This window comes from Asterias rubens, chromosome 8 (assembly GCF_902459465.1).
Source record: "Asterias rubens chromosome 8, eAstRub1.3, whole genome shotgun sequence".
In the NCBI taxonomy this organism is placed as follows: Eukaryota; Metazoa; Echinodermata; class Asteroidea; order Forcipulatida; family Asteriidae; genus Asterias; species Asterias rubens.
The window spans coordinates 13552739-13577011 of record NC_047069.1 but is presented as its reverse complement, the minus strand read 5'-3'; the positions used below and the strand labels follow the sequence as shown (position 1 = coordinate 13577011).

The window sequence follows — 24273 nt, the reverse complement described above, 5'->3', positions numbered from 1 at the left end:
TTTTAATATTTGTTTTGAGCAATTACCAAACGCATATAACTTGCTGCATTGGAAAAAAACTGAATATTTCACCCCTGCTGCTTTATGCAAGTCTTGATACAAATCTTTAAAAATCACCCACCCCACCTGCCCCTTCCATTACTGATACAGAGTTATGCCACTGGTTCTTAACCAGAACCATGAGATGGCAATGGTCCAATATCTGTTGGATAATTTACTAAACATTCAATTATGAAGAGTCTGGACAGTAGCGCGGTTCTTCCACCAGAAGGAAACCAACAAAGCCTCCCCTTGGATGATCTCATTTCCAACCCCCCCCCCCCCAACCCCCCCTTCACATCCACCTCCCCTATCACTGCCATGTGTTGCGCTAATCCCCAACCGGTCAGTGGTATGCCGAAAAAAAGAGGCCAGCAGGTTCCAGGCCGACTCCAGCCTATCCCTTCATGCCCTGGGTGCAAGAGGAAATGGATTGGAGGGATTAGGGTGGGTGCCCTGGGGCAATGTGACTAATGACACTGGAGTGAAAACTGAGATACTGCTGGGATTAGATGTGGTTCTGGAAGGCGATTCCCACCCGCGATAACAAATTCACCCTAAACAAGAAGTCGGAGATGAGTCGAGACCTCTGGATCCTCGACATCTTTCCTTCTTGACAGATACAGAGTAAACAGAGGCATAAGTGTCAAGACGCTTCATTGCGGCAACTCAAGATGAAATTGAAGTTGGTATCGTTTTTTTAAAAAGGAAAACACATCTTTGATTAAAAACGAGAAGACTGGCACCATGATGAAAATACCTCCAGTCATTTTTTCTTCTCTACCGAGACGGATAGATAAGTGAGAAATTGCAGACCTGCGTCTTACCAAGGAATTTGCAGTTTGGGAGGGGGGGGGGGAGACATGGATGCTCATGGATGAAATACTTTGAGACTGTTTCAATGATTCTCATAATCCAGGTTGGTTGAATGGAAGGGGAAAAATAGCGATTGATGTTTGTCTAGCATGAGAAGGTGAGACAGAAGAGGAATGAGTCTATGACGAGCGACTAATTACAGGTTGAGCACTGCAATCATCATGGCGTTGGCCAATCAACTCCGCAAACAACGAATGCACATAAAGTATAACTATTCCAGTTTTGATCTTGATGAATTGCAGCAAAATACCATGAGTGAATGAAATGTTTTTTTTTACATTCCAAAATTCCCATATTTGTTTTGGATAGCAGGATTGATGTTTTTAAAAAAGGAGAAAATTCTTTGAAAAAGTAGAACTTCAATTGGGTAAATCAAAGACTGAATATAATTTTTTAGCGCATGGACTTTATGTCACACTTATGCTTTAAATTGGAACTATTTTTCTAAAGAATAACATCCTGTGAAGCAAATTTTTGTTAAGTATCCTGTTTATACAAATAGTAACAGTCCATTGTGCTGAAATTAAATAGTCTATTTGTCCTTCCTACCTCACTTTACAATAATTTGAATTGCAGAAAGGAACACCCATTAAAAACCAACAAAACCCCCTTAATCACTTCTAAATGTCTGGAAATGCAACGCATCAAAAACATTGTTTAAATAAGAATAAATACTATTCTACTCAGTTCCTCCCCTCCTGAAACTCCCTGATTGAAAGAACTGAAATATATGATGCTGCTAAATTATACGATTTGAATTGCTTTTAGCTACTGGGCAAAGCTAAGTGGTCTAGAATGGCTAAACTTGTGGGTTCAAAAATCCAACCTGAGTAATATCAGGGACTGATTTCGTAAAGCAATTTTGCTGAGTAAAATATTTAGACTGGAAAGTTTTGTGCACATGAATGCTAATACGTGAGTAGCAAATGATGCTTTTTGAGCAGCGATTGGGACATTTTGTGGAGCTGTTTGCTCTGGTATAGAAGGGAAATCGTTCCCTGAATATCGTGTGGTTTTTTATGATTTTTAAGGAGTAGGCCTATACAGTCCTTAAATTATATCAGTGGGTAAAAAACCACAAGTAATAAATTGTATGTTACTTTAACTCAACAAAATGATTTAATAAACTAACTGGAGGAGAAAAGAGTGAATATAATATTCAATAACAATCCTAAACGGGAAGGGGTTTGGAGCGACATTGAACGTGGCTAGACTCCCCAGCATTGTAGGCTTTCTGACTACACAATCTATGATTTACAGTTCGTTTTTCCTCCCCAACAAATTGCACTCATTACATTGTCAGTGTGGCCCAGGCAAGTCCCGGACTGGTGCCGTTTGATTTATAGTGGCAGCCGCATGCTATAGCAACGGAATTATCTCATGATCAAATCCTATACGGTCTGATTACGGACCTTCTGATCATCTCCTTCCACAAACATTATACACAATAGATCAGAGAGCGAGAAAGAAAGTCAGATGATGCAATATGACTCAAGCCTGTTGATGGATCGGTGGTGGGGATTGGTTTGGTAGTAGTAGGGGGGAGTAGGGGTAAGAGGGGGGGGGGGGAGCCACAGAGATGAGTAGCCTATAGGCCTTTATTCTGTGGTCCCAAGGAAAGAATGGAGTGATGCACAATAGGTAGAGTTAAAGAGATGTGGTATGATTCAAGCCTGATGACAGACTAGTGGTGGTGGTTTGATGTGGGCGGGGGGGGGGGGGGGGGGGGGGGGTAGAGGATATGGCGGGGGGGGGGCATTCGGTCTGTGATACTGAAGAGAGAATTGGGTTTAAAGAAAAAAACTAGAACACAATAAGAGTAAGGGATACAGGTCTGCTGACAGACGGTGAGGATGGGTTCATTTGGTAGACTTGGGGGGTGGGTCAGTATTGGGGGGGGGGGGGTAGGCAAGGGGTATACAATCTGTGATGCTGAAGGTTAACAGAACAAGTACACTATAGAGATAGTGATGCAGTTTCACTGACAGAACTGTGGAGGTGCATTGATTTGATTGAATGGGGGGTGGGGGGGGGGTAAGTCAAGGGGGGGGGGGTGATACCAGAAGGAAGATGACTTGATGATACATACATTCTGAGGTAGACTACTACCAAGACGAATGGGTTGGAGTTTATGAATGGACTGTCTCTGTCCTATGTAATCAGAGCTACCCACAATTATCTCTGATTCACAGCGCATCCTTGGTTTCTAAGGCCAATGCACTGTGGTGTAAGTACATGTAACCACGACTTGGACTTGTTTTAATATGATATTATTTCTTGACGAGTTTACCATGAATGAATAACGCATCTTGCATTAACAATGTCACGCAATGTTTCATATCTAAAATGGATTGGGGGTTTTCTGGAGAGTGAAGTTAAAAATTGCAATCATTTCAGGTTTTATTTTAATCCAATCATAAATAATTTTAAAGAATTCTTTAAGAAATGTTTCAGCCCATGATTGTGATTAGGCAAGTTGTTAGTAAATACACAATGCACTCATCCCCATTCCTGATAGTTATCGTACACTCACACTTTTAGCCGAAGAGCATTAAATTATGGAAAGTGACCAATGGAAAGCTTTTCTACAGCCAACCTACACTCTTCAAGAGGAGCCTTGACTATTCCAAATCCCAAACAAGTGCCAATCACTAGGTCAATTATAAAATCTAACTCGGATTCTAATTAAAAATTAAAAATTTACTCTTCATAACTTTTAATTTACACAAGAGTTTTTAATTCTTCTAGATCTTGTGTAAATTAAAAGTTATGAAGAGTAAATTTTTAATTCTTCTAGATCCGGTTCTGATTGTGTTGTCTGTCCATGTTCACAGTCCTACTAATCTGGCTCCCCCCCCCTTCCTACCAAAATCAGTTTCCCCAAATCTCCAGAGCAATTTGTAAGTTAAGAAGGAATGCCTTAAAAAAAATCTTCTGAATCTTCTAAGTTGTTCACAGTCCAGTGAACTGTTCAAAACAATAATCAATTAGCAACTGGTCTCTCTGGAGATGCTTCGGTGACAATTCAAAGTTATGACAAATTAATATACTGAGTATCAGCTCAGGTAATGCAACCTTCCTACTATTAAGAAAGAGGCCGACCGCATTATCCCAATTGCTTGGTGACTCATTCTTAACACACATCTCCAGTAAATTCTTACTGTAATGGAAAACGCTCTGCTAAACTTGAGACGTTCATCATAGACAATAAATGGGTATTCCATTAGAATCAACGAAGCAGCCCACCCAGCCTTCCCTCCCCTCCCCCCGAAACCAGAAGACTTATTTATGATTCATTTCTTTTCAACCAAATTTGGCGATAATCGTTTCATATCATAATGCATTCCGTGATAGAAAGCCACAAGTGACTGTCAATGTAACTGGCAGGGATGCAGGGTTGATGCGTGGGTTATGTGTGTCAAAGACTCTGTAGGCCGGATATAAACTGTGAACAGATTTATTTCTGAAAACACTTTGTTGATTGCTACTGTTTGAAACAGTTTAAATGATCACAATTGTGTTTTTTTGTAGCAGCTATTACTTCTGCTTCGACAGTTAAAAGGAACTTATTAAAGACATTGGACACTATTGGTAATTGTCTAAGACCAGTCTTCTCACTTGGTGTATCTCACCATATGCATAAAATAACAAACCTGTGAAATCTTGAGCTCAATTGGTTGTCGAAGTTGGGAGATGATAGTGAAAGAAAAAAACACCCTTGTCACACGTAGTTGTGTGCTTTCAGATGCTTGATTTCGAAACCTCAAATTCTAAATCTGAGGTCTTGAAATCAAATTCGTGGAAAATTACTTCTTTCTCGAAAACTATGTTACTTCAGAGGGAGCCGTTTCTCACAATGTTTTGTACTATCAACAGCTCCCCATTACTTGTTACCAAGTAAGGTTTTATGCTAATAATTATTTTGAGTAATTACCAATAGTGTCCACTGCCTTTAAAGATAGGGTCACAGATTGGTTTTTGTCAACATTATGCTTATTTTATAGGCAAAACTTATATTGATAGAAACAATATAAGTCACATGTGAAAGTTGTGCACAGGATAAAGTTATGCACAGGATTGGCCAATGAACAACCTCCTTTTTGCCTATGGGCGAGGGTACCCTATACTAAAATGACATCATGTACATGCGGTCTATACCCGGACCATGCATAAAAATGAGAATATCACCTACTAGACACCAAACATGTAACAGTAATTAGCTTCTTGATCACAGTGACCATTGTCTTCCTATTACAAATACTTCTTTTTATTTCTTCGAACTGCAGCATCTTCTTTTTATTTCTTCAGCCCATTGCAAAATAGTTCCCATAACCACAGCCCCACACTGTGACCATGTTCTGACACAACAATCCAAGGAAAACCCAGCAGGACCTCAGGCCTTATAAACAGGGGGATTATAGAGTTAGATAAAGTGAAATCTCCCATCCAAAAGACTGATTGGACTTCTTCAGAAAAAAAAAGACAAAATACAAAACAACCAAAAACTAAAAGGGAGTGGGGGTAAATTCCAAAGACATGTGACAATGATGGAACACATGATGATGATCAAAAGGCCTTCTTCACGGGTTGCAACTTTCTGGCAAGGTTGGAACACCAAAGGGTTTCAACATGTTCACCGAAGGTAACCCGTCTTCATTGCCAGACAAACAACTTGGCAAAAGTTGGGTGAGGACAGCAACAATACCAACAAACAAGCCAAAACAATCGACAATACAAAAAATGTAAACCATAGAAAACTGAGAATTGTCCAGTAAAGTCCACTGATGTAGAAAAGACATCTTAATGTCGAGTTACTTCGGTTGTCTAGTGCTTTTTTTTACAAATGGTATTGGCTTTAAAAGACTATTCAGGCTGTTTAATTATAATTTTTCTGATTTTGCCAAGGGCAATCAAATAAAAGATCAGACTAAAGAAGGCAGATCATCATGCCTGCACTAAGTAGCACATTAAATTTGGCCCACAAAAATTAAGTATGTTATTGATTCATTTTCCAGCAGTAAAAAAAAACAAAAAAACAAAGAGACAAAAAAGTTGGGGCGGTAAACGTTACCGACCATTCTCCCTATACCAACCTGCCTCATCCAAGGTACCACTGTTCATCCTCTCCAATCCTAGTTTGATCTCGCGCTCGTAAATTCTCAACGCCTCGTTCGATCCGTAGCCCCTGTCACGCGAGTCTTCTTCAGTGGAGGACGTGCTGCATGTTGTGGTTGGTCGCTGTTCACGAGGGCAGCATGCTGCTGTCGGATAGTCGGCAGGGGTGCTGGTGTTGTCGACGGTTGTTGCCATACAAAATTCGGGGCGAGAAGACAGTTTGGAAATGGTGCAGTTAAACTAAGGGTTCTGTTGAGAGAAAAGAAATTTAAGATTTTTGTTATTTAGTCAAAATTAATTTGTTCACAATTAAAGCCATTATATAGTTTGGTTGACGATCAAGGGGAAAACTTCTGACAATCTTAGATTACTATCTTGGTCTTGAGAAATAATTAAATAAAAAAAATTTCATGTTCATGACAGTTGTTCATGGATTCCCAATTCTTGCTTTGTTTAGTTTGATTAACCCAAGTAAAACTAAATATGCTTAATTTTACTGACAAAAACAACAAATTAAACTTTGGAAAAAACAGACATGTACAGGTTTCCCTTTTTCCAGTCAAGGTTAGTTCTTCCTTAATACAGGATTGGAATTTCATCTTTGAGAGGGCAAGGGCAATTTCATTTTGCAAAGGGCACTCCCATTTGAAAACCTTCAAGTCTATGTGAATTTTGTGTAGGTGCGCCAAGGCCAAGACGAGAGCAACAGAGGCCATGGCTTCAAGGTAACCCCATGCTAATTAATAGGCAACTCATTTCCATCATTCAAGTTAAAGTCTAGCGTCTTGAAACCAGGTAATTTCCCTTCCCAACCTGCATATCAGTTGCCTTGAAGGATAAGATGAGAGACTTCTAAGACACCTAATAGTTGTAATTGATGATGGCGTCACCTATCCACACTAATCAAACAGTCCACCATGCACTAATTGCAATCAGGAAGCACACATCAAAATTTAATCTACTCTAACAAAGTCAGCGCTTAAGACTTCAGTTTCAATAACTTGGATTGCCTATACCCAAAGCCCTTTCCCAACCCAAACCCCTCCTCCCAATTAAATAAATAAATAAAATGGTTCATCCTCAAGACTAGACAGGTGTAAATTGTCTGGTAAAAACTGCTACACACCAGTTCTCAACTTGCCCTGTGGGCTACTAGAAACTGGCATAGTTTACTAGCCCGATGGTTACTTTACAAAACTTTTAAAAAGAAAATAAACATTTAGACCATTAATAAATTATTAGAAAAAAAATCGTTTGAGAATAAGGACAAAACTGCACTTTGGTTGCATGCAATGTGAAAATGGTGTCCTTTACCCCACGAAAAGACCTTATATCCAAAACATTTCTAGGGCAACACCAAATAAAAAAAAATTAAAGTGAATTGTTGATGACATTTCTAGATCATGAATAACTACAAATCACTTACTGTCAGTTCTTAAAAAAAATTGTTCTGGTTGCAACCAGTTTGAGTAATTTATTAATGTTTATACCAGCAACACAAATAGGGGTCTTGGCATTGATCTCGAAGCCCCCTGAAAATCTGTGCGTGGGGTTTAACCAACATTAAACAAATGACCCAAAAAACTTTCCTGGAAAAGTTTTCCTGGAGTTTATACAGAATGCACAATATTTTGTTGAGGGATTACAAATTAGCTCCGGGGAAACTTTTCCGCAAGTTATCCGGGAAAAGTTAAGATAAAGTGCCTAACAACAGCACTTCCCGCCATACTATGGAACTTGTTCATTTACAGGGTTTGTTTGGATTTCCTCCCGCCAAGGGAACTCGGCAAACTCCCAGAAAGGGTTTAAAATGGTTTAAGGTCTGTGATCATGAATTGCACACATGAAATCAGCGGTTAGCCTGGTAGGATTCAAACCCACAACCTTGTGATTGCAAGTCCTGCTGTCTAACCACTGGATTATAGTGTGTTTATCTTTAGTTTCTATTAAAAGAGCAATTTCTTCTCAAGAAAATGGCCTTGCCCTGTAAGAAAGAAATTCCCAGACTAATGACAAACTCATCTTTGCAGAGTATGAACACCCCAGCAGTCTACCAAGAGGCAAAACCAATGTTTAATTCCCTACAATCAAACAGACGTTTGAATGAACATCGCTGCAATGCCAGTTGGCCACATTACAAGGTATCCCTAAGAATTAATTGAAATATAACGTGAGCGAGCTTTGAGCGAGTGCTGTGTGGGGGTCCAGCCCAGATGGAAGCCCAGATGGGCCAGGATTATCAACATGATCCCATCACTCCGTTATTACAGTATCTGCCATCTTCATTAACAAGCTGTTTCCAATAATAAAACTCAAATACGCTATTACATTTTTTTCTTTGCTTAACGGTTGGGGGAATCCCAGACCTAAAGGCAACAGTGGAATATATTTGAATAGAAATTTGAGAACTTTAATATTTTTATGTCATTCTCGGGTAACATTGAATGAAATGATATGTACATTTAAGCAAAAGTGATGAATAAACAAGAATAACATCTCTCACCAAAAAGAAAAAGAATATTTTTAATCCCAAGTTGTGGAGGTATCATGAATGTTAAATACATTAGTTTTTAAAAGACCTAAAGCTAAAGTGATGAAAAAAAAGAAAGTCATTTCTCAGATGGGCACTCGTGTCATTGCAAACAGGCAAGTTTTGTGCACATACATGTACGCAAGTATGTATACAAAGCTATTCAGCAAGAAAAGTTCCACCCATGTTGGTTGTCTTTAATAGGAAAAACAAAGTTCTGTTTACAAAATAAGTATGTTTAAAGTTTCAGGGGAATGAGTCTGTTTTATTTCAGTGATGTTGGTGGGGGGTTGAGGATTAGAATCATGGTTTCTCACGCCTGGGGTTAGGAGGGTTTACTTTCAAAATATCAACCAGAAAAAGAGGAACAATAATGGTCGAAACATGATCACTTCTGACTACTTGTCGACCTATCAGTCTGTAATACATCACAAGGGATTTAGAGATTTAGAACTTGACAATGCCTTCCCTCTAAAAAAGATGGAGTGGATGAATTAATCAGTTCAAAGATTTTTGTTTGGGTTTTTCTTTTTTAACATTCCTGGAGCCAAGCATTCCACAATGTTGACTTGTTCAAGAAAGCCCTAGACTTGAGAAAAACCAGAGTCCTCGTTTTCTTTTCATCTTTGCAATAATCAGCACATTTTAAACAATAGAGCAGTAGTGTACTATTGTTTCTTGACCTCAATTATTGCGATTTGGGGGAAAGTTTCAGCAGAATACAGTGTCTACTTGCAGAAAATACAGCAAAATACTGCCACACTATTTTAAAAAAGATTGTTGAATCTGTCCATGTTTAGCGAGGTGATAGTTGGGTACCAACTGCCTCTCTGGACGCAGTATGCACAAACAGACTAAACAGCCCTCAGATTCATGCTTGAATTGTCTCTCAGTTTCAAATTGTTTGTTTTTTAATTGTCCAAACCATATTACTCAAATCTCAAAATTTATCTTCTACCAACAGCAACAGTGCTTCTCATAATTATAAGTTGTTAAGGTAATTCATTTTTGGAGTATTACAAATCTATGACCTTACCTTTAAGTGATCTCTAATGAATATATAACTAACTGTGGAATAACATATTTCTTTTGATCACACATGTAAACAATGCTTTAAGAAGCGGCGCCCTCACAGTACGACTCTTGAGAACAGGGTTCACAATATCAATCCAGGGTTATCTGAACTGGGTTTTGGAGGATTGGGAATACGATCCTCAAATCTTAAGGTACAAGTGCCAGTCTAGATCAAGACATCTGGTTAAGGAAAACTATGCAGTCTTGAAAATGCAAAGTGTGGTTGAGACAAAGGGAACCATTTCAGAAAACACCTCGTCACCAATATGACCTTTAAGCTGCGGCTTGTTGTGTTTTCTGACTGTTTTAAGTTTTCTTTAACAAACTCCAGGTATGGCTTTTGTTTCACAGTAATGGCGCAATTGTTTATGATCAGGGATTACTATGGATCAGCTAAATCTAGGGATTTAGGAGAAGCGCCTCTAATTGGTATTGGTGTGCCATGCTGGATTTTACGAAGGTCAGATATTACTATGAATATGCTCTTACTTAGCATTTCAAAAAATTGTCAGTGGTTGGCTTATTGTGTTTTGAGTGGTTTAGTTTGTCAGGAAAATAATGTAAAAGGAAGCATATGCTGCAATTTTTATCACTTTGAGAACTGGCTCCATACTTTCTGTTTGTATACAATGCACCCTTGTTTTGAGACAACACCACTCAAGAAAATCTGAAGGCCCAAGAAGGTTTTGAGAAAAACAAAATCCTGTGAAATCAAGTGCCTGCAGTGTGAGCTTTCTTGTTTCAGAAAACAATAGCTCAGGTGAAAAGAGGTGGAAATTTGCGTTGGTCCACCAATAACTCATACATTTGTAAATGTAGGGGCAGTATACATGGACCACTAAACTTTCAACAGGGATATGAAAAACCTTGCTCTATGGAAACACCTTTGTTCTTAACATTTCCACCTTGAAAATTAATCACTCCTTTCTTTGTCAGCTAAAGCAAAGGTCAAAATGTGAATTTGGGAGTTAACCCCCACATGGGGTACTTTTAATGGGGTGTGAAGAGTTTAATGTGTGCATCTGAAGTTCGTGTAGTACATCACATCAAACATGCAGATTGATTCATAGCGCTAGGCAAAGGTCAGTGTTAGACAAATTTATCAGCTAGTGAGAGACAGTATAGGCCTTAGGCATGAAGGGGTTTATGGTTAACATGATTGAACATTGTAATGCGCCCACTCCTAAACAATGTACTTTTTTTCTTGGTAACATACACAGAAAGGGCAGGGTCATGTAACTATATTTGGTATTTTTTTTTAGAAGATTCATTTTCTAACTTTTACTTGAAGATTGTATATATTAATGTCCTAAAGTTCTCAAACCTCATCTACTATATTTGACCTTTCCGGAAAAGCTTAGCAGCTGAACAATGGACTTTGATGTCTTATTGAATTCAATTTCACACAAAACTTGTGTAAAATGTTCCCTATGGTGAACAAAAGTAAAACTCATAAAAACAGAGGGGGTCGGGGAGGAGTAGGTTTTGAAAATGGCTTAATAACCGCTCTCTCTAAAATGTTTAGATTATCACAACTCATAAATCAGACAACAACTTTGGACCAGTTTATTTAAAGCATTGTGATGTCACTATACTAAATTTTACTGGGAGTAATTTACGGCTTTGTTATTGATATTAAAATATGTTGATTTAATGTTTTCTTTCACTTAATTGCAACCAAACCCTCTGTGTTGAATATCTATCAGTTGATTCATCAGGTGCAAAACAAAGAGCTCCATTTTGTAACAATTTAAACTTGGTTTCAGAGTCGTATAGTTTTCGCTTCAATTTTTAAGACATACGACCAATTAGTGAAGTTTGTGACATGTGATTTTTTTTTCTTGCCATTCAAGTTTGATTCCATGAATCAAGCAAAAACATTGTTTCAATTTTGTGGGCATTGACAGATTTATTATTGGGTGGTCAGTAAAGGTGACGGTTCAAAACAGTTCCAAAGGACTTGAGAAATCATGAACAGCAATTATCAGTTCCACTTGAGTTTCATTCTGAGGAGGTGTCAGTATTTATGGTACTGATATCTTAATCTAGTAATGATGGTATGTTGAGTGTGGGCGACCAGGACAGACATGGACAGACCAAGACTGAGAGTGAGATATCAGGGCTTACCCTTAACACTAAGCCTGGCGTACATTGTCTAGTAAAAATGGCTCTAGCCTAAATGAACAACACTTCTGAACTTGCTCTGGGCATGGAGGAAGAATTCTTCCTCCATGCTCTGGGCAACCTATGTGTTTCCTCAGGCTTGGGAGCTACAGTGATTAAGTTCACTTATGATATATCGTTGGTTTCATTACCAGAAATATGTTATAATATAATAATAATATGATAACTCTTGCGAAACTCTCAATTATGCGAATATGGAGTTGTTTCAAAAATCACATTGATTCGCATTTGCATTCAGTATGACCAGGCTTTAGTCTGGAGTTAAAAAGTAGGCCGGGAAATAACAGCATTCAAGGAAATGTAGAAATGCTAACAGTGTGCATCCAAAAACATTTGCAGGACATCCGTGAAAAATAAAAGTGTTTACAGAAATGTTGAAATAGCCAAATACTGAGTGTATTAAAGACATTTGCAGCACATTTATATTGGGCCTTGGAAGTACAATTTTTTGTACTCCTTTCCAGCGATTGAATAAATGCCAGTTAATAAAAACTTACAGATCAAAACAAACACGAAAAGAACACATTGGCGAGATCAAGAGCCAGATGTTTCCAATGACACACTGTCACAAATCATCCCTCTGTTGGGAATGATTAGTTATAAATCTGCACCGGATAACACAATCCAGGACAGTATCTTGTCTCTAAGAACGGGTCCCAGGAAAGCTGAACGAGATAACTCCGAAAGTAAAACATGGAAACTACGGCAGTGTACGTGCCCTAATACCTTGACACTGTGACCTAATACTAACCACACAGCATGCTGACACAAACAATGATCTGGAAGACTTTTCAGTTATTTTGTTTTTCTTCCCACAAGAGAGGCGATTTTTTCCCCTGATGAAAGCTTTGTTCAGTCACAGTAGTAACAGGTTTAAAAGTAAGGTCGTTCTTAACTAAACTTACCACAAATTTGTAAATTATGACCGTAATAGAGTTGGCAGTTCTTGGAAAAGGGCTGATTTATATTACAGGACTTCAGTGTGGGTGCAGGTGGCAGAGTGAAAAGGAGGGGTCACTATGTAGTACATGTACACATTATTTAGTTGCTATGGAAGATGAATCTAACCCCTTCATTATCAGAAGAGATTGAAAAGGTTCCACATAGGAAAGTTCCTAAAAACTTGATCATAAAAGCAACTAAAACAGATCACTAGGGGGCAGACTTGGAATAACACTCAGACCACAGCCTCCATTGCCCCTTGTCTTGGCCTTGGTGCCCCTTCAAAAGTTTCCCATTGTCTTTAAGATTTTCCAATGGAAAATGATAAAATGGCCTTGCCCTTTTAAAGATGAAATTCTGAGGGGATGCTCAATATAAAACTGAGTCTGTGCATCTATCCACAAAGGCCCTGCGTGTTTACATCCACTTTGAGGAGATTATGCAGTCAGAGACCAGTTACCAAAACCAGAACTTATAAAAAAAATACCATGAACATAAGCCACTTTGTTCAAGTGCTCCATTACCTCATGAAACCTTCCACTGTACATATTTTCCCCAGCTCAGTAGGTGAGCTCTCAGCACCCAAGAATGTTTTACCAAGTCTAAACACACAAGTCAATTTATTATTTTTGGGACATTTTCTGCATGCTGGTGATGGCTCCCATATGCTCAGAGACTGACTCTCTCTGTCTCTCATCCTACTGGCGGGCGGTTTGGCAAGGGATTGCACAGTGGCAGGCATGGCTGGGAGTTCAAGGAAGGGGGGCCTTGAGGTCCAGTAGGAGTAATTCATCAAGGGTGACAGGACCAGTGAGGGAGTTGGTTTAGAAGTGAACTTGACACTTAATGATGGAAGGTGTCAATGCGTTCAAATTAAAGATTACACCTGACGGCCAACCCATAAACGTGAGAGGGGGTTTCTTACAAATATGATATTTAAATGATAGTGCATCTTAGGGAATTTGTGCCCGTTTCATTTCCACTTATCTGCATGTTACATAAATATAAATTAAAAATATCAATTATTAATTTTGTTCATGTAAATATAATTATCTAGGCTACACACAGACAAAATAGATGTGCTACAAGCATTCTGACGGTGTACGCAACCATTCCACAAATCATTCACAGAATGTTTCCTTCAAACTAAATCTATTAAAAAAGAATGAAAATATGTGGCAGGCCTGATACTGCAATAGGAGACTTTCCAACGCTAGGCGGCAGCAGACATACCGGGTAAATTTCCATTGTTTACGTAGTTCTGAACATGCGCATAATTCTGAGAACAATGGATTTACCCGGTAAGTCTGCTGCCCTCTATCGTCCCAGAAAGTCTCCCATTGTTGAGAAGTTGGTAAATGTTATTTATTTGGTTTGCGGTAACACCATCTGTGTATCTACTTGCCAGGGCGGATGGTATAGAAATAGGCTGGGACTACTACTTTAGCTTGTAGGATCGTAATTAAATGTACTACAGCAAAGTCAGTTCTTGAATTGGTCTCAATGTTTTGACTAGCTTGCTCTAGTCAGCGTCAGGAGCAAGACATTTCTCTAAGAACAAACTCTACCTGGCAGGTAGATACACACTATGGTGTTCCGCAAACAAAATAAATATTGATACCTCACCATGCAATACCTCAAATCCTATATTGATAAATGTTTGTATTGATATTAATAATGTACAATCCTCTGACAAAACCATCCATGACTAGACCAATGAACATGAAGACAATGACCTGCAATGATGAGAATGCCTGGATATTGAGCCAGTAATATTTCAAATTGATTACTCTGGTAAGGATGACGATCATTGAATCCAAGAGCAGGCCTGTGCGACATTTATTGTTCAAAAACGAACATAATTGAAAACAGTAATTTGTGGCCGCGCACAAATTTCCTGTCATAGGATTGTAAAATTGCTTGAGGCCTCAATAACCAACCACCTAACAAAACCAAAAACGAGGTGCTGGGCAAACAGTTAATTGTTGCTTTTGTCATGCCACGCAAATTACCACACCGTTTCTTTGATTGACACAATTTGGTCATGGATTTTCATTGAAGATAAAAAACAACTCCATACACAAATACACTTCCTATAGGTGTGCAGACCAAGTAAAAATTTCTAATTCTAACATGTCAAAGATTTACAGACATTTGTAAAAATGAATATACCCTATAAAGTAAAGAGCGCCTACAACACTTTTCCAGGAGTGCAGGTTCAAATCCCATTCTAGTCCATCCATCTTACATTGGTCACCCCAAACTGTTTGATATTCATTCACATGTGTGTATAGCCACTAGGGAACAGTTTGAAGAGACAAAGTTACTTACTTGTTGAAATTGTGATCATTATAAATGAAATGTCAAACCCGGTCTCACTGTTCACAAGATGCAGCAAATTGTTCTCTATCTATCTAGTAGAAGATGAGTTTATAGCTCCTCTAACCTCTTCCATACTCCAATCATTCAAAATACTAAATACAACTTTTACAGATGGTATCTTCAATCAAGACATAAACCGACTTATGGATTTTATGATTGATCAGTTTAAGGTTAGACTACGCCATCAAAATCCCATCAACGAAAAAAATCACAATTCTGTTTCGGTTCATCAGGGTTTTTTTCTTTCATTTTTTCTTTCCACATCTTCTGGTAATGAACAAGAGTTTCTCTCTTTCCCGACTGAAGGCTTGAGGGATTTCAAGAAGGGCAACACCAGGGGAGTGTAATTAGGAGACCATGACGTCATGAAGCCAGCCTTGCAAAAATGTCTGGTACATTCTGAAAATTGTCCACACAGTGCGGTTACCAACATCTGCAATGGAGACTAGGGACTCTTTATGCATGATTTGACATTAGCCGCTACTATCCTGTATCATGCTTGAACAAAAGGAAGGGTATTTAAACCAAAAAAAGTGAGTCTGTCCTGTATAAATGTGGATCATGCGTGGTGAATCATGTGGATCATGCACTTACTACAAGTTGTCTTTAAACTTGTTTGAAACTTTTAATTAACTTCAACAGAGGGCTCACTCAAGCCCAAAGGATGAATCATTTATCTCTTACTGCACATATTAAAGGGAAGCTATCAAACTAGGCAGGCGTCTACAAAAGTAGATTTTAAACCATTTCAAGATGATGCTTTGTGTGTATATAAAAAAATAAAAAAAATAAAAAGGCCTACAGTGGCGTAACGAGGGGGCAGGCTGCCCACAAATTTATATGATTTCAGTCTTTGGTTGGATTAAAACAAAGTAATAAAACATGGTACAGATGTGGCCCAAAGAAACCTGTTCTTTAACTTACCCTCAACATAAAGTTGGTAACAATGCAAGCACAAAAATTGTTGGATTTTAACTTTGGGTTTTAACTTCACTATCAATTAAGGACACATGGAAAAAAAGTGTCACTGACCGACTTTGTTCAGAGCAAAGAGTATAATGAATTATTGTGTGAGGCATTTAAACTGCAGTTAATTCAGGCTTTTCTCTCCACAAATTCATCTCAATTAATTGAATATAAATCACTCATCCAGTCTTGTGTTTTGAGGAAAATCTCGTGATTATAATGGAACGAAATAGCCATAATTATTTCCTGAAGGATGAAATGAACTTGTCTATCAATACAGTTCTTGAACACTTCCGCATTATGATTAAATTTAACATGTGATGTCAATTAAAATTTCATCAAGTATTTCCCCTTAGGAATAAAGACATAGATTCAAGCGTCTTGGACCATGTCTTGAAAAAGAAGAGGGGAAAAAAGCAGAAAAAGGGGGGAAATGTACAATAGACCTTATTCACATGGATGCTTTGCCATCGGGCAGAGATCAAAAGAAGGTAGCTCATTGGCCAATTCTGTGCACCACGAATGAATAGCTGTGAATTCAGACATGCCTTAAACTTCTACTAGAACATTTCAAGGAATATTGAGGCAATTGCCTCCGTTGCCCTCCATGAAGTATCAGGCCAGAGACCCATACATAGGTGGAAGGTGTCGTTGAACTTCATGGGTGTGCCCCCTCTCCCATTCTCGTCACCAATTCAGGTATCCAGAATTAGCTGGTGTTCCTTGAGGCAAGACCATAATAGCAAGGCTTCAGACTGCGCCCAGTTCACGCCCAATTGGGTGTCAATTAGTGGGGGAAATCCCCCTAAATATCCTCATTTCCCTCTGCTCATTTTGTGTTAAAATTTTCGCGATCACACATGCCTTGATGTAAATGTTTTCCAAACAAACAACACCAGTCATCAAAAACTCAAAGATCTGCCAGTTTTTCCTGCAGTTATATTAGCTTCCGAGCCTTGATAATACATGTATGTGGAGGTGACTTGTGAAGGGGGAGGGGGGTATAGGAAGAGGGGTGTGCTGCAGAGGAAGAGGGAGACACCTTGCCTTCCCCCAAGCTACATAATTACTCAGTGTTCCTGTAAAGCTCTGATAACAGGTTGTTTCAATCAGTCAATGTTTCAGGGTCTTGCTAACTGCCTTCTCCCTGCCCCAGCAATAATTACATCCAGAGGTCATACGCCATTATTAGAGTGTATCCAATCGTAAACGTAGGGTATCGCTAGAGGGTGAGAACAAACCATGGTTGAGTGGTCAGCCGTCCACACTTCATAGGTGCTTCTTACATACAGGAAGTCTTGGGCGGGTTCTAACACAACTCATGCTGCCCTCTGGGTTTCTCATAATTTTAAGAGAAGATCAAGTTTTTACCCCCAAATCCCTCCCATCACATCTTCGCAAAATTGACAGCCTGCAATTTTATTTTTTACTTTATGGTGCACGGTCAGGCACATCCTACAAACATACATTTTTACATGTACAAGAACATTGTTTGGGTTAAAGTGTATTGAGCCAAAAATGCATAAAACTGTCTTCGCTAACATGAAACTTGATAATTTCACCTTTTGACTTTGGAAAACGATACCATTTTTAAAGAACAGGCTTTGTCAGTATTTTTTTTTATAAGTTCCATAGTCTGAGAATTTATTGAATGAAATCCAGATCAGTATGGACTCTGTATCGAAACCAGGGCTCAATTTCATAGAGCTGCTTAGGCAGAAAAATTACTGCTTAGCAAAAAATAGTCCAGTATTCATATTGGTGCTAAAAGGCAGAAAAATTACTGCTTAGCAAAAAATAGTCCAGTATTCATATTGGTGCTAAAGCAACACATTTTGCTGAACAACTTTCTGCTAAGCAAATAAAAGCAGAAAAAACAGTCACAGATAGTGACATGGTGTTTTGGCTGGTTACCTTTGTAGTAAGCAAACTACTTTGAGCCATACCTAGTGTTTGTGCTTCAGCAGCTGTTTGAGATAGGGTTCCCGCCCCTGAAACGCCCAAACCATTTTATTCTCATCGCAAATCTATTTGTTAGACACAAGTATTCACAACAACTTCCATGGTTAGAATAAGTTGATTCCATCAAATACAGGTCATGAGTGTCATAAACCATTCAACTACTGAGATAATTGGCAACCACAAGCGAACATCTCAGGGGTGCATTAAAAACACGCGCTGCACCGTCTGCCTTGATTTGTGCTGAGAATCTTACGAATGCATGTGCATATTATGTACACTGCGTACCCGTTATAAACACAAGAGGGTTCTTCCCATAAATAAGGTTGGCGTATATCGGGCTACTTTTAAAAGACCTGACCGATCGAGCAGGTGCACAATTATTTAGGGCGAATCGCAGAAAAGCCAAAGGATGTTTTTTTTTACTTTGAAGACTACATCAAACATCAAACTTTGTATGTTTGAATGGTAGAAACAGAGCTTCGCCTTCAACCCAAGCTCATACCAAACATTAAGACCTACACACTCGCCCTGTTGCAAGGCTGATACAGCTCCCAGAGATGAGTGATTCCGACGTCAAGGAAGATGGTAAAGAAGTCTCTACTGAGACCTCAGTCAAAGTTATCTACACAGAAGAGCTTTCTTTGGAGTTAAATTTGGTGTCAAAATCATACATTGTATGTTCACACAGGGATGCCATGGATAGATGTTGTGCCAATGTGTCTGATGCACTGGATGAACAGTACATGTGTCTATGTATTTTGTATATCTTTATGATCAAATATACAAAATTCATGTAACAAAAACTAGTTGAAATGCTCAATATTGCGCGCTAGAGCTTTCAAAACCAGCCTAAATATCAAGTAAAAACATTCTGAAGGACCTTCTATCAAATTGAAGGGGCAGCTGATTTGGGGGCCAGAGTGACCCCCAGTTTTGAAAAATTCTAGGGTCATGCAACTCTGCAATGTCACGTATCCTCCTCACATTGGTGGTCACCTTCCCAAGAACTCTGAAATGCTTGTGTCATTAACGTATTGATAACATGAATGTTGGACAATAAGGAGCTATTGATGTCAGAAATTGGCAATAACGCTAATGAAAGACCGGCAAGCCATCCTCCAAATCCCATCCCCATCAAAAGGGGGCATTAAACAGAGTAATTACTGTCAAGGAAATGGGTTTTATCTTGCAGGATCCTAGGTATTCTTAAAGACAGCATAGCATCAGTCATTGCTGTCTTGTAAGTTAGCGATGGTGGTGGTGGGGGATTTCTCCTTCATGAAAAACAGGGTTGAGAGTCATGGCCAAATAGAACCTCTGAATTTAGGGTCTAAAATAATTAGGATAAACTCTTACATAAGAGCCTAAAAAACACTGTCTTGTTAAAGTGGAATGTTCCGATCCAAATACTTGAAGGCAAGTTTAAATGATGGCATTTCCACTTTGATAGCCCCTGGAGTTATAGATTGCAATGAGGTTCTGTGAACAGTGTCCTGAGTTCTACAAGTTGAGCACAGTCTTGCGAATCATTCATTGCGAATTTGTGACGCCAAATTGGCTTTGCATTTTGCATTCACAGAAAGGTGGAATGTTCTGATCCAAATACTTGAAGGCAAGTTTAAATGATGGCATTTCCACTTTGATAGCCCCTGGAGTTATAGATTGCAATGAGGTTCTGTGAACAGTGTCCTGAGTTCTACATGTTGAGCACAGTCTTGCAAATCGTTCATTGCGAATTTGTGACGCCAAATTGGCTTTGCATTTTGCATTCAAAGAAAGTATCACCCATGTTTTGGACGGCAGATTTGAAAGGCTTCTTAAAAAAGCTTCTATGGCCACAATATTACTCCTTTGTTTTTTTTTGTCAACACCAACCTTTAGAGCAATAGAAGCACTGGTTCCAATTTACCAACATTTGGGAAAGTGTTGCTTCATAAAATATTACAACTTTCTTTAAACATTTTACTTCAGCTTCATTTGAATTTTACTGCGAACATGTAATATGTATATTATTCAACATCTTTCAAATGTGTTTATTTTATCAAAATGTCTCAATTACATAAAGCATGGCTCCAACGCCAGGGAGGTAATGCGACCCAATCAAGCAAACATTCCCCGAGGAGGGTTGGACCAGGGCGGTTCACCAAAGGGGGTGTTGAGCTTTTGCTACCTGCCTATGAAGAGTGGGCTTGACCCCCGTCAAATCAGTCGAACCGGCAAGCATCACGTGGGGCAAATAATCCCATAACCATGTACGTGTGGGTATCTGGAAAAATAATACTTGCATTTATGAAGGGAGATGTTTTTAACATCTGTATTTTTTTTTTTGAGTTTTCATGGTGAAATTTAAGGGGTCTGTGAAACATTCAGTAGTTTCATTTTGAAAAACCTGCTAGACCTTTGTGCCATCAGCCCATCAAGCAAGAAGTCACAGGAGGCCTGAATGTTCCAGTTAGTCTACTCACAGTCACAGGGCCCAAATCCACAATACAAACAAAGTTGCTCTGCCTCAGTGAAAAGATTTCATCTAAAACAAACAAAAACTCCCGGTTTCCTTTGGCTGAAAAATAGGAAAACATGATATCCGAGTTGCTTTTAATATTCCATTGTCAAATCTGGGGGGGGGGGGGGGTGGTTACATTATCTCCAACCAGAGTCTACCCATGGTCAATCTAATTCACCAGATTTGAAGACCATGTCCCAATGGTATCATGTACACATCATGCACACGTACATTGGCGCAGAAACGCTTAGTTTCTTTATTGGGGTGAGATGACCCAAAACTTCTGAACAAGTAAAACCACATGTGCGAGACCAATTGCCTGAAAGACCAAACCCCTGTTCTACATGTTTTATGGATTTTTTTTTCTTCAGATTTCTTGTTAAAAAACACTTTTTTAAGAAAGACTATTTGTTATACTTGCACAACAATGGGGGGGGGGGACACACACACGACAGACACGCGGTAAACTAAACAATGCAAACTAATCAGTATGTATGGCTGAGTTTTTAGGGTTACAAAATGATTAATTCACACAACTGAACTATCATACATGTGGCACACATTATCAAACACAGCAAGTTGGAAACCAGGCTCCAACTTAACCATGTTGTTGATGAATTCTATAGGGATGTGCTACTAGTACTAGTTACACAAATGGCTCAGTCTAGGCATGGTCTGGGTTGTTTCTCATGAAACAAATATTGACACTACAGCATGTACCCACTTATGTCCACCATCTTGCTCAAGAGTGTAAAAGACTGAACACATCAGGGAGTTTTTGCTTAAACATCGGACAATCTCCATCTTGAGACCAGAGCAACATGGCACTGTCCCCTTGAGCCTACAGCTTAATCTATATCATTTGTCAATGTTATCCTTTTCTGTCAGAGGTTCAAGTTGGTAAAGGTATGGCTGTGGTTTGGAGTTCAGGGAAAGAGATATTCTTCAGCAGGGAGGGTAGTAGGACAAATCATTAAGGAAAACTCAAGAGCAATAGGGCAGTTTTAAAGGCAGTGGACACTATTGGTAATTACTCAAAATAATTATTGGCATCAAATTTTTCCTGGTAACGAGTAATGGGGAGAGGTCGATAGTATAAAACCATGGAGATAAAACATTGTGAGAAACGGCACCCTCTGAAAAAATGCAGTTTTTGAGAAAGTATTTTTCCACGAATTTGATTTCGAGACCTCAGATTTAGAATTTGAAGTTTCGAAATCAAGCATCTGAAAGCACACAACAAGGGTGTGACAAGGGTGTTTTTTCTTTCATTATTATCTCGCAACTTCAACGACCGATTGAGCTCAAATTTTCACATGTTTGTTATTTTATACATTGTTGAGATACACAAACCGTGAAGAATAGTCTTTGACAATTACCAATAGTGTCTAGTGTCTTTAAAGTTATGGTTCAGGTGCTGCAAAAAGAGGGCTAGACAAGTAGTAGGCCTACACATATACATAGACCTTTTCGCAAATACCGGGGCGCGCGCGCAAAGCTTGGAATTAGGTGCATTGTGGTCTTGCTGGTATCCAAATTTGATCCATATATATCCCACAATGCACCTCATTCAACAGTCTGCGCTTGCGCATTGGTATTTGCGATAAGGTCTATGTATACAACATTCATTGACCAGTGCAAATAGCATGTACATGTACATTTGCACATACCATCAGTGACACCACAAAGTAATGCCCATGCAGAAACTAGTAATTCATAGAAAAAGGCTTCTAAAGTTCATTTTTTCAAACACCACTTTTTACTACCACCATAACCGTTCCACTCCAGACAATTTTTACATTCATAATAATAGGAATGATGTAAGCCTAAATGCTTTGTTTTTGTAAAGCCAATAATTTGTTTCTTTAGAAAAGGACACCTCTATGAGGAGTATTTCTATTGGACTGTTTAAGTACATTGTTTGTATTAATAGGTATCTACATGTAGAAATGTTGTTTTCTTTTCTATATCAAAAGCGATACTTTTAAAGAAAAATATCATCAATACTTGTAAAAAGTCTGTTCTTAGAGTCCAGACATATCTTTACCAAGTTCTTTCATTTTCATTGAAATTGTTATCTTAAGAGTAAACTTTCTACAGACATTAAATCAGTCGAGCCTTCACTTTCACAAGTGTGTTTCAATACAAATTTCAAATTTTCTTCTTCAGAGACACCTACAAAAAAAAATTCAAATTTCAAACCACCAATCTCAAGACTATTTGGGCTTACCTGCTCCGAATATAGCAGTGTCGATTTAGTATCACCCAAGAAAACCTCTTGTTGCAGAAATAAAATTACAGCATTTTACCAAGCTTAATCCTGGTGGGTTTTTTCAGTCCATGTGAAAGCATGTGTAAACTGTCACGCCACAAAACATAATCTAAAGAAGCACTGCAAGTTCAATCTACTTATGAACAACGTTACTAACTGCCTCTAGCCCAAAACTAGGACTTGACAACAACTGACTTCCCTCTCTGTTTTCTATCAGCAATTTGTTGACTTGGTCTATCAAAAGATAAATATTAAGTCAAACCAAGGCCGAGGGGAGTAAAAATCACCCCTCTGTAGTGTAAACCTTTATCTATCCCACACTCCACTGTGTCAAACTATTCAATTGCTTGTGAAAGTCACATCACTTCACCCAAGGTTTAAGCCTGCCCGCGTCCCACTAACCTTCCCCACTTTTCTTCCTGAACCCGTATCTTGAACTCCTTAATCAAACACAGTTCATATGTTTCACCTTCAGGAAACAGACAGTGAAAGTCAACTTGGGATATCAAACAACAAGTCATGGTTGATTTGCCAATTGCTGTTTGCTTTTAGTAGGGCAGGAGACAGTTAGGATACCATGATGAGACATTTGACTTAAATGTTTGCATAACCTTAAAAATGTTATCAGTTTGATGTTAAGTTATTTAGAGACCTCGTGTGTGGATGTGTGGAAGGACACAGTTTCAAGGAGAAGGTATTAAGTATGTTATTTGCTTCTTCAAGAAAAATTAAAAAAAATGCACTTCTTTTTCTTCATTTTATTTCTTCAAGTTTAAATCTGTCTAGTATGACATGAAGGGATCCCCGCATGAGTAACTGGCACTGTAGCCAATTGGTGTTAAGGGTGGAGGAAGGGGGCAGATGGGCAGAGGATTGATTTTCGCGAAAGTTTACACAGGAAAAAAACATTTTAAAAGTACCATTTTTATATTACAGAGTAAAACATTTTTCTTTTCTTTTGGCTTTCCATCCCTTTGTTAAATGATGCGGGAATGAAAGGCAACCATTGATAATTTCTTTCATTTTATTCATCTTTAGATTAATTTTTGGGTGAAAAGAAGGACAAATTTACTACAAAGGAAAGTGAACCTATAACCTCCGTTAACTTTTGATCATACAAAAGAATGCCGAGATTCACAGGATCTTTAGTGGAAATCGCACTCCTTTTGTAACTTTAAATGCAAGTTAAGAAAGAAAAAAATACAAATCTGAAAAAAACTAACGTTACACTTTCACTTCAAGATACTTTTTTATTTTGGGTAGACCTTCAAGGTTAAGCTGTAATAATTTGTCTGACATTGACCATGAAATTCTACCCCAACCCTTATCAAGCAAATTGAAACACCATCATTTCTGACTCCACTCTCCCCCAACAAAAACATTGATAAACCATCAACGACCGAAAAGAAAATACCCACGGCGTGACTC

General features: G+C 38.6%; 1 protein-coding gene across 1 annotated transcript in view; it reads right to left on the bottom strand.

Annotated features, from left to right (window-relative positions):
• The window catches only part of LOC117293342 (teneurin-3-like), a 102722-nt gene that overhangs the window by 38465 nt on the left and 39984 nt on the right, over nt 1-24273 (bottom strand). The window contains 1 exon segment of the mRNA XM_033775626.1: nt 6009-6279. Coding sequence (XP_033631517.1) covers nt 6009-6225 — 217 coding nt within the window. The 5' untranslated portion in view covers nt 6226-6279.